This window comes from Uloborus diversus, chromosome 10, assembly GCF_026930045.1.
Source record: "Uloborus diversus isolate 005 chromosome 10, Udiv.v.3.1, whole genome shotgun sequence".
In the NCBI taxonomy this organism is placed as follows: Eukaryota; Metazoa; Arthropoda; class Arachnida; order Araneae; family Uloboridae; genus Uloborus; species Uloborus diversus.
Genome location: NC_072740.1, coordinates 29,120,092 through 29,132,715, shown reverse-complemented (window position 1 = coordinate 29,132,715; position 12,624 = coordinate 29,120,092). Strand labels below are relative to the sequence as shown.

At 30.7% G+C, this 12,624-nt stretch overlaps 1 protein-coding gene across 1 annotated transcript in view; it reads right to left on the bottom strand.

Annotated features, from left to right (window-relative positions):
* The window catches only part of LOC129231448 (zeta-sarcoglycan-like), a 270,742-nt gene that overhangs the window by 75,904 nt on the left and 182,214 nt on the right, over positions 1-12,624 (bottom strand). Inside the window, exon 3 of the mRNA XM_054865767.1 lies at positions 10,331-10,421. Within this exon, the coding sequence (XP_054721742.1) occupies positions 10,331-10,379 (49 nt within the window). The 5' untranslated portion in view covers positions 10,380-10,421. The remainder of the gene's footprint in view (positions 1-10,330; positions 10,422-12,624) is intronic.

Sequence of the window (12,624 nt, the reverse complement as noted above, 5' to 3'; positions counted from 1 at the left end):
TGCCAAGTCAGACAAAATTCGCCGAATGGGGAAATTTTTTTGGAAGGTGACAGTGGCCTCCCGTAACCTCCCATCGGGGCGTCACTGTTAGTGGTGCGTCATCGATGTCGATGTTTTTGAAACATCGAGTATATGTTGATTTCCAATGTTTTGTATTTTAAAAATATGTATGACGGACATTTTTTTTATGACTTAATTTAAAATTAAGTTATTTTTAATTATTCATTTGTAATATTATGTAATTATTTTTGACTTTGGATAGGCAGTTCAAGAATCTTAAATATAGATTATTAAATACATGTTATGTTTTCACTTTTCCCATAAGCATTTGTTTGAATTTACGATACAAAGTGCAAGCAAGAAATTCAATGTTATAAAACAACGATGTTTTTGTTGAGAATTATAGATACTATCGATGTTTTAATTTTGAAACATCAATTCTTTTCATCGATGCCGCATAGTTAATTCTTACTGAAAGAAGTCTTAAGTGTTCAGGTCTGGTGAACGCAGAGAACATTCTACACAACTACCATACCCGATGACTTCCAGTTGGATTCGTTTTACACCTACTATTTTTGATATTACTGTGCAGAAGATACCGTTTTGTTTTAACTCGTTGATTCTGAACAGCTTCATAGTTTACTTTTTTCCGTACATCGCGCTGTTCTTGAGGTAAGAACACTAACACAAAACTTTTCCAACAGTTGGCGCTTTAAACGGTTTATGACAGTAGTTCTTGTTGTTCATAAATTATTGAAATGTTATCAGACATTAGCGGGCACCCTGTTTAGAATCAAATGTAGAGATAAATGTTTTCAAATACGGGGTTCCCTATGTTATACACGTTTATGTACCCCGTACTGCCCACTTCACAAATCTGACTTTAATTTTTGATCGCATATATTAATTATGTTATTAATCGAATGAATACTAAAGAAGCACGTTTTAACAGTTAGTGCAGAATAAATATTACATTTTTCTTCGTATAAAAACGTTGCAACCTGATCACTGTAGCATTGTAAAAAAAATTTCGTCATGTTGGGTGATTATCTTAGTCAATATAATTTCATCCTCAACTATAGTGACAAGCAAGATAATCTACTTTTATACATTTACTTGTTACCATAAGAACCCGGAGACAAGAAATCCACTCGAAACTTCTGTAGGTCTTAACTCGAGAGAAACCCTTTTATAAAACCAATGTGTCTAAAAATGGTCTGTTCACTCTTTCATTTCAAATTGCAAGTTAGATTGATTTAAAAAGTAAGAGTTTGAACGAAAGAAATCCTGAAATTCACAGCACTAGCAATATTATAACTAATATTGCACAGAAAGTTCATAACTCTCACTAAAACAAGCTTTTTCTTTCCTTTTTTAGTTTTTTTTTTAAAAGTTAGAGTATTTTAGAGTTATTACTTTTCTTAGAGATACTTCAGTACGAAATACTGATAAAACAAAGTAACTTATAGCTACATATGTCAGAAAAACAATGTTAAAACAGTTGAACTGCTGTATGAAGAAGGACTTAATAGTCAAAATTAAGAGCACCCATTTCTAACCAAACGTATTTAACATTTTAGCCAAACAAATGTTACACTAGCTAAAATTTTTCATTTAAAGCCACTCACATTTTGTAATCTTCGAACAATTACATTAAAATGCTTTCAGAAATTTAGCCACTTCTCTCTATATTCCTTTTTGATGCCCATGAGAATACCTTATCCTTCCCGCCATAAGGGTCGAAAGATTTTGTTCTTTTCATATCAGCTAGCCTGGGGAATACTCTTAGATAAAAGGTATGAACAACCTTGGAACTTAAGTTATCTTGCAGTTCTCCGTTTGTATGTGTCAAAGCAATATTTTCTGATGGTTTGTTAAAGAAAGCTAGTTATAGCGAATAACAACATGTAATTTTTGTAAGCAGAAACCCCAATAAGAACTCAATTCTTATTAAAATTGAAAGATGTAAATTAAATTTCTTCATTTTCCTTTGAAAATATTATCAAATGGAAGTAAAGTAGTTTTTTTAGCTACTTTTGCATGAAAACTTACAAACTGCAAATAAACTTTAAACATACATGTATGCAAAGTGAAATCCACCCTGAATGATTATACACTTAAATGAGCAATAATAATAGATAAATTGTTTCTATTTGACATTTAATTATATCTCAGTGTCATCTTAAACCCATTCATACTACGTATGAAAAGTGATGGTCAAAAACATGCCTATGGGAAAAATTTAAACTTTGTATGCTTATAGAAATGACACATTTGATAAAATGTAAACTCTTGTACATCATTTCTGTGCCTCAGAGCCATTAAGACGTAAGTCACATTATGATAATTTTACAGGAGAGAGAAAACACCTTTTTCTGGCGCATGCAAAGGATGAGACGCGCGCTCTTTTAACCCTGTTTAAAAAATGAAAAGGTTTTTATTGAAGAATTACGTTCACATGGCTCATGTGAAACAATACACTAACTTCTATTACATACAATACACTAACAAATGGAAAATCGCAAATTTTGGACTTACGTCCTTCTAGTTCTGAGGTACAGATTTTAAGGAGAATTGAATACAGAATTCAGTTCAAAAAATTGATCTTACAGTACAATAATATTAAGCAGCAATAGTTGTATTTTAATTACATAAGAAACAGTAATCATTTGGCAGAACACAGTAATGCTTAGCTCCAACTGTAAATATGTTAGATTCTGCAAGCAGTTACTAACATTTGATTGGTTTTAAGAACGAAAACAGTGATTGCCCAGGAAGGTTGGACAAGAAAAATATATTTTTGGATATTTAAGTAACTTTTCGTATTACAATTTGAATTTTATTCATTGCATTGAGCTTATTATTAGTTAATTTTAACCAGTACATATGCGAGTTTGTATTTTGTAAACGTAACATTTTCTATGAACACTGAAAGCTTAGTAAAATACTGAAAGTGGCCACTACTGTAATACTGTCCGATATTTTAACGCGAAACCCTACTCGAATTAGCGCATGCTTCAGGTCTCTTCTGATTTTATCAAAACAGGAGTGATAGCAAGAAGGAAGTAACGAGCAAGCAAAAACTGAATGCATCGGGAAGTGCTCTTCCTTAAACCATCACCCCTTCAATTGGAACCGTTAACAGCTGCTAGTCGTGGAGTTCGAGAACAGACAGTATATATGGTTATTTTTCACTCTCCTTCTACATTAAAATTTTCTTTTTGTTTGATTACTGTTAAGAGAGAATTCAAAAAAATATTAATGCACTAGCTTGAAATGTTATCAGATGACGTAAATGACCAATATGAGAATTGTGTTTTATGTAAGAGATAAAATTTCTAAAAAAAATGAGGGAGATGCAACTGAAACTGAAGACCATTTTCTGACAAATGAGAAAATTTTAGAACCCTTTGACTAAACTGATTTACACATGAATGCAACAGTTGTCCTTATTCCATGCAAACAATTGCCACGAAAATTTCGTGTATCAATTTATTTTGATTTAATTAATTTATTCAATATTTGATTTCAGTGTTTATAAATCTCTCATTCATCCAGCTATCTGATAACAATTCAAGGTAACGAACATTTCATAGGATAATAAAGGATTAAACATATGTTATAGAGAAATATTTAATTAGCGTTTATGACGTTTTCATTCAATTTATCATGTATTTTGTTGTCTATCTTGAATGCTTCACATTATTGCGTGTTCTGCCAATTATAGGTATTTAGCCAACTGTGATGCTAATTCATATGCGGTATTTTATCCGGATTATTTGTAAATCTGATTTTATCAAATCTAATACTTTGTTACGTTGAATAAACGAATAAATTTGAAGCAAAATGGATGAAATGAATTCATCATCCTAGATGAAGTACATGTTTCAAATAACTTCTTAAATGTTTCGTTTTTCGGTCATAATGTGTCCAGAAATAAGCACATTTTTGACGAATATTTTTGTGCTGAAAGCATTTTTTTAAAAAAAATTTGCTGTAATTTTTAGTTGCAGCGTTTCTACTTTCCCTACTCAACCTAATTTAATTATCCTTGAAGCTGGTTTACAGTAGATTTCCGATCATTTACTGGAAAATTGTTGTCATCGAGAGAAACTACTGTAAGCTTAAACGAGCTGATGTGTGCATCACATGACTTCCTTTTACACCAATTTAATGTTATTTCCTTATTATTGCAATTTTAATATGATTCTCTCCCTAACTCTGTAAATATCACTAACAATGGCCGCATTGAAAGTAGATTAAAAAAAATAAATAAATAAAAATCGCCACATTTTTCGCCAAGTTGGCGACAAAACTTGGCGACCAAAAGACTGGCGATATATCGCGAAGTGTCCGCCAAATTATAACGCCACTTGAGTTTGCATCGAATTTAACAATGATTTCCCCCCAAAAAGGTGAAAAAGACCCCTTTAAAAACACCCGAATGCAACCAAAAGTAGAGGTGCACTACTAGATTCCACTAGGAGTCTACGTACCAAATTTCAACTTTCTAGGACATACCGTTCTTGAGTTATGCGACATACATACACACATACGCACGTACATACAGACGTCACGAGAAAACTCTCGGGAAACTTCAAAATGGATATTTCGGGCGTCTATACGTTCTTAGGTACATATGTACGAGTGGTCGGGTCAAAAAAAAAACTCAACATTTATTTGGGGGTGAGTAAAATGGAAATTAAGGCCGATTTTTGAGTGAAATTTTTTTCGTGGATACAATACTTCCTTTTTTGTAAAAGGAAGTATAAATAGATGACCACGGATGTTACCCAATGACATTCGGGCAAATCATAAAATGATCCTTTCACGACACCATACCGAAGTCCTAATACAACAGTTAATGATTATCCTTCTGCTATGCTCTAGCTTTTCTGACATGGTTAGTCTCGTTGCACTAATGATATTGTTCCGGCTTTTGAAAGCTAGGTTAAATTTATTTAGTTAAAATAATTATTACCAATTTAAGAACAACCCATTAATAATTGTTATAATTCATGAGGCTCTATCGGATGAGATACTGTCGCTGAAAGCTTCAATTGACGCCAGAGGATGGAAAAGTAATATAACAATGCACTTGTGAGGTGCGTGCTCGGAATAGAACTTTGAAACGCAAGGATCAAAAAAAATTTCCATCTGCAATGTGCAATATTTCTATATATTTTCGATAATATATATCCCATATACCCATAGATTCCTGAATATAACAGAATTTCTTCTAAAAATACTAAATAAATTATTTTGCATAGTTTTGGCTTAAGACAAGGAAAATTTTCAATCAAACTTCACCTAACTGTCAGAAAATTTGACATCATACGAGCGAATCAATTACTCGTACTACACCGAAAATTCTATATGATTTGTTATAAGAACTAAAATGTTTAGCTGCCGATGAGCGAAATAGAGACATTTTTAATGTTTGTATTTTCACTGTTAAGTATACGCTTATTAAACTAATAAACATTCAGAAAGAGTTTGACGATGCAGTCATTCTCAAAAAAGTAATGGATGCAAAATGCTTGTTCAGAAATATTTGATTTTTTTTAAAGAAAACTCTGAAAACAGCAACTTTGAAAATGATTGGAGCGTGTACTTGTTTGTGAAAAACCCCTTACAAGCTCACGTTATAAGAGAAAAACTGCGAAATAATTTGGCACTATTTAAAGAAATGCTTACATATTTGTAATATATGTAAAGTTTTCACAAAATTGCATTTATTGATTGAACAAATCCATCTGTTTTGTGAATCTTGCAGCATAGATTACGTTTTTTTTTGTGATTTACGATAGCGTAAAATATCAGTTCCTTCAGTTTTCTTGGTATTTCCTTAAAGTTACGTGTAATGAAACGTGTTCTTTAAAATGGTGGCTGAAATATCCAGTTATATGACCATAGTTACAAAACAATTAATTATGTACTCTTCCATATGTTTGAAAAACTCAAATATTAAAAATGTTCCGTGAATTTTGGCTATATGATTCATATATATATGATTTTAAATATATAAAGAACAATTTTCAAAGAAACTCCTAAAAATCGTTTCAGTAGAACTCTTCTCATCTACATAAATTACCCCTAATTTCGAAATTTGAGCCTTGAAACACATTTTTTTTTTTTTTTGGAAATCTTAACAGACATCCATTACCGAGTTTGATCAATTCTTCATTTGTAGCGCCTATTTTGAAAAAAAAGTCCTTTTGTTGCTCTTGCAGTTACATTATTAAATGTTTTGTGATTATTCCGAAAATTTTAAAAACATTTTGAATGTAGGGTTGGTTGGGGGTAAGTGGGACCGATTCTGAGAACAGTTCGTTTTTGAAACCTTACACAAGTTTTTTAAACAAAAAAAAAATTAAAGCTTATTGACTTATTTTATCTTGGACATCAATAAACAGAAATTTATCATTATTTTCTAAAATAATTCTTTTAAGTATTCTTAACGATTATATTTTTAAATGAATCAGAGGATGTCTTACGTCATTTTAAGGGGTAAGTAAGCCACCTCCTTTTATTTAAATGTAAATCAAGCATAAATAAAAAAGGGTTAAGGGATTTTTACTTAATAATGTATGTAAATTTTTTGTATGAATTATTTTTTTTTTGTAAATGAATCCATTTATGAGATATTTACTGTCTTTTAAATCAGTGAAACAAAACAATTACATTTCGGAAATTTATTCAAAGCATATAGGTATATATTTTACTTTTACATATACAGGTGTGTTGAACAAACGTAATACTGTTGATTAAGATCAATTTTGGTAAATTAGCCAAAACTATAAGTTGAAAAAAGAAATTGGAAGCACTAAAGGGCTGCGTCTATGTAAAGTTAAGCTAAGGAAAAACCATTATCACTTCATCCTCAGCAATAATTCTAACATCATCTGCACCAGGCCAATAATAAGTGTCACAATTTCTAATCGTTCTTGCGAATTCAACAGTATTTTTTAACTTTGTATCAACAACTTACAGCATTAGACCTACATAATTATTTATGGTTTTCTATCTTGTAAGTTTCATAAATACATAATCACCAGCTTTAGCTGTTTCTGTAGTTGAACTATTAATACCTACTAGGTCATCTTAGTTGTCTTGCATGTCACTAATAAAAATATTTCATCAGAGTTGCTTTTGATTTTAAAATCCTCACTATTATGGGGGGACCCGCTTACCCCATAGTTAAGGGACCCATTTACCCCTTATAGCGAAAATTTACGGGGTAAGTGGGACACCTCCTCTTAAATAGTTATTAATAATAATTTATGCAAAAATTCTTGTTGCAGTATGCACTTTAAGTTAAACTATAAATGACAATTAAATAATCATAAAAAAATAATCAAAACTAACCTAGAAACGCTATTTGGAAAAATGTTCCTTGAACTCGCAAAAAAATATCTTTCAGATTTTTTTTTTTTTTTGACTAAGTTCTATGATCTAAAAAAAAATTCTACGAAACCCAAATGTATGCAAAGTCCATCACAGTGATGAAATACTATATGATCAGTGTAAAAAAGAAAAAAAACCATACGCATATTTCAGTTCTATGAGGATGACCCACTTCTTCCAACCAACTCTAGTTAAGAAATGATGCCAACCGAAACAATGGAAAATAAAAATACTTTTTAAAATTAAAAATGAGAATTAAAAAAACATCTTCTGTACAATTTTTTCTAATAATAACAAAAGTCTGTAAAATTAAACAAACAAGACTTATTTCTTCATTGTAGATCGAATTAGTTACGGATTCGAGTGACAAACTTAACAATCATAACTATTTTTTGTTTTAGCTCCCCGTTTTATCAGAAATATTCCGATAGCTTAAACTAATTAACTGACATTGTATATTAAAAGATAATACCTAATCTCACACTTTTCATTCATAAAATCTCATAATTAATAACACCTTTTTTGCAACATTTATCTTTAAGTGAGATACCTTTTTCTTAATATACAGTACGAAAGCAGTTCAACCATCGCACACCGATTTCTATAAAATGGAAATGATGTCTAACTATGAAAAAGAAACAAACCACTTTTTTTTTAAAGCCATGAAAAAAGTTAATGAAACAAATTCTCGAGACCATCTCATACCACACTATCTAAACTCTCCTCTTAATATCTTTTGTCGCAGGTCTGAGGGAGGAATGAAGTTTGCTTAATTATACTTCAATTATTCTTCAAAATGGCGTCTCGTCTATTAATAATTGTTATAAAAAATAATTGCCTTAACGAGTTTTTTGATCACGAATCAAGTTCCTCTTTTTTAGTTTCCTTCTAATAAAGTTCAACCCTAATTCGTTTTTCGGTCAGATAATGAGGGGAAAAACTGCGAGTGAAATGCTTAATTCTTCATCTTTATTTATTTTTCAAATATTGGTTTCGGATAATGTGCCATCATTATGCCCGTTTGGCTTTTGTGATAAGTGATGTCGTGACTTTTAATGCCTCCCTTTGCATGTCTATGTATGTAATACAAGTGTGAAAGTTAAGGTGACTTTTTTTTTTCTTTTTGACATCATTTCAACCAGAGATAGTTGCGCGGAAACTAAATTAAGATAAATTTTGCATTTAGTGGTTTTGGAGTTGTTGAGAAATATTTGCTTTCTTTTCTTTCTCTTCATCTTGGGAGATGTGTTTGGATATCTAAAATAATTATTTTGGAAAAAAATGGAACGTTTGCCAGTCATTTACTGCTTCGGTAAGCAAAGTTTTTCTCTTAAATTTTGGTTCTTATTTTTATATTACGATATAGTTCATCACATATATTATTAATTTAGATTTTTTTTCTGTTTTTTAAATGTTTTACATTTTACCTTATCTATCAATGGGCTTTTTAATTAATTGAAAAGCATAACATTATATTTTGAAAATATTTTAAATACTTCTATTCTATCCTATAATATAATCAATGATTATTCTAAGCAGTTAGGTAAAACTTTAGTATGCAAGTACATGTGTCCCTCGTACAACACAGTTAATTTGAACCGTGTAGTATCAAAACCGTGTTATACTAGACTTTTTTTTATATATATATATAAATTATGTTTTTACTTATTTTTCAAATTTATTAATCATGTTCATAACATGAACCAGATCCATACGTATCGTGTTGTATCGAAACCGTGTTATACGAGACTTTGAAATAGTGCAAATCAAGCAATGAAGATCTTGTTGTATCGAAACCAAATCTTAAGGTTACAAATTTTATAATCGTTAAAATTTCAATTCATTAAAACATACACACAAAAACTGGGATCAAAAACATACAACGGCCCTACTGATCCAAAGTTAGATTTGCTATATATAAACCATACAACTCAATTATTTTACATACCTCATACTACATAAAACTATTATCCAAAAAAAGAAATTTCTTTGCTAAGAACAAAACGCATATTATTAGAAAACAAACTGAGCTTTTCGGTAGCAATCAAAATCGTCTGAACAAGAACAGAGAAACAAAATATAAAATAAATATAATTATTCTATTATTATCTTACTTCATATTTTGTTTCAGCTCTATTTTTTATTTATCGTTTGCCAAACTTAGCTTCAGTTTAATCCTAATGTTATTTTCTTACCATGTATTGGAAACAAACTATTTTCCTTTTCTTTTAGAACACTGATGAGAAAAACAACATTTTTTAAAGTTGAAAGTTAGTGTTATACGGGCAAACCGAACTTTCGAGCCGGAGACAGATAAATTTTTTTCAATTAGTTTCATAAAAACAAAATAAAAATCTTTTTAGAGGTAATATTATCCATTTTTTAACAGTGTATACAACAAAAATAAAATTCAATCTTTTAAATTTAAAGTGTGTTTTATATCAAAACCGTGATTATTTAACTGAAGTTTTGTACCGTGTAATATCGAACCCGTGTTACAATAGTCGCAAATTTCGTACCGTGTAATATGTTGTACAAGTCCCGTTTCATACGAGGTACGCCTGTATATAACTAAAATATAACGCATATTTAAATAAATCACTTATCTAGAATTTAAAAAAAATCTTTTTGATGACGAATTGCATAGCAATTTTGCCGGTTATCATACTCATTTTATATTCTTAATCATCAAGCACAGTCTGAACATAAAATTTTAACTGAAACGAATAGAGAGTAAGTAAAGTACAATTCTTATTTTTGTAGCGCCAATGAAAAATAGAATTCACATTACCTGAAATATAAAACGAAAAGAAGTCAACATGAAAAAAAAACATAAGATTTCCTTTAAAAATTTACTAAAACTCAGTCTTTTGAATAGATTAATCACAACACCTCGGTTTCAATTTCGATTAGTTTATATTACCTGATTGTGCTGGCGTTGATTCTTTTGCTGTTGACATGTCTGAATCCATAAGCTAGCGGACTGATTTTGTTCCCAAAAGAAATTTTCTACCCTGAAAAAAAAATAACTTCAGACAATTAAATCTATTTAATATCTTTGAGAGGGAATTTTAAGTAAAACTTTTAATGTTTAAGAAAGTATATAAAATAATGTTTGAAATAAAATTTTACCCATATAAATTTTTTAGCGAAAATTATAAAATTCTAGTCATTTCTTCTTTCCGTTCAATACAATTCTGAAAGGAGCATTCACGTTATGAATTCGAAAGAAAGAGTCGTAACATGATTTTTTTTAGTCTTCATGTAACCACAATAATTTAGGACTGTTTTATTACGGGTATACATTAAATTAGAAATAATTTAGATAGTATTACACAAACATATACATAAATAATATAAAGTGCAAAGAATATCCAAACCGAAAGAAATATATAAACTACGTACATAATATACATAAAAAGAAAGAAAATAAACGCTATTTTTCCAAGCAAAAAAAAGCAGAGCTTAATATTTCTTTCCAGAGACACGGCTTTTTCCTTCAATAATTTTTTTTTTATGAATACGAATGATAAAAATTGTTCACAAAAGGGCCAGTAAAGCCTTTGTAAAATATTTGTTAAGCGACGGCAATGGATCATATAACTTGCCATCTACCACTCGTAACGCTAGTTAAAGAATGGAGCGCTAGCCACGTAAGCAAAAAGCATTCTTGATAATTCAAAAAATGGCGATTACTTGCGGATTGAAGTTTTAGATTTTCATCGAATTAAAAAAAAATAGTCATATATAAGTTATTTTTTTCTTTTCATTTTTGTTTGTTGTCGCATGTCAAATCTGTGGGAAAGAGGAAAACCATTGCCTCACAAAGAGGGTGGAATTTTAATAAGACAACACACAGAACAAGTTTTTATTTGCACACATGACTACACAAAGATTTACATAACAAAAGAGAGGAAATAGCATCCAGGGCACTGGTGGGAGTAGAACCCATGACCTGATGCATACGAAGCAAGTGATTCCATCGCTCTGCTATGAAGGCCCTCTCAAATACAAATTTAAAGATGCCGAAAGACAACACTTGTTTGCAATGTCCATTTTGTCCCAATCATTGTTCTATTAAAAGGCTAAAAAGCTGTACATTTTTCTAAACTAACTTTTTTTAAATATATTTTATAAAAAAAATGCTTTTTGTGAATAGGGGATGCACAAAACTTTCGATATCATTCAGAAATGGAAAAGAAAAACCGTTAACAGGCATCGTAAGTTGTCAGATCGTATGAGTTAGAAACTTGGGGTTTCCGTCTTTGTAATTTTCTCTTTTCAAATCTGTATTTTTGTTTTCCCTGTGATTTTTTTTTTTTTTTTTTTGTTTTGTTTTAGTTCAGCAGCATCATTTTTACTCACATTGGAGCAAACACTTGTTTTATTTGATTGCGGAATTTCTTTTCATTTTTCTGCGCCATTTGCTTCCCTTCCTTCTCTCATGTTCGTTGAAATCATCTCAGAAACCAATTTTAGTTATCGCGCTTATTTCGCTGGAAGATTTCGCTCCGGGTCGTATTCGGGATTTCTATTATTCGCCGGGGATTATTATGTGTTTATATTCCTGTTTTTCTTTTCATTTTTGATTTGCGAGCTATTATTTGTCCGAGGATGTCATGCGACTTCACTTTTTTACTAAAAAAAAGATTGATTATGGTTACCAGTAGTCATTGGCTCTTACTCTGTTATATAGTCAAGACGGTTTTAGATTCTCAGAATTACACAAAAAGACAGGGATAGAGAGAGAGAGAATGATGGATGAATGCACAGATATATAGATAGATAAATATGTATAAAAGTTTTAACAAAACAGGATATTGGATAGTAAAAAAACTTCTCGAAGAGCTGACGTCTTAAAAGTTTCAGCCGTATACAGAAATGACTTTTTGAGGAAATTAAGAAATAAAAACCATTAGGTTTTTATTTTTTGCAATACATAGGGTAACGGAGTGAATTTTATGAGCCAGTTAGTATTTACAAGGCAGTGGTTGAAGGTTATGAACCGACACCACGAGGTCTGTCGGTATTTCATGTTCATTTGAATTTAATAAGGTTTTAGATCTAAAAATAAAGAACTTTTGCACATTTTGAAGAGAAAAGGGGGATTCCGACCATTACTCATCCTTTCCTCATCCTTGCTGTTACTGCGTATCATCAGAATTGTCGGTGTCCGTTACTGGGGGTTGGAACTTTTTTGCGAAATTGAATAAATAA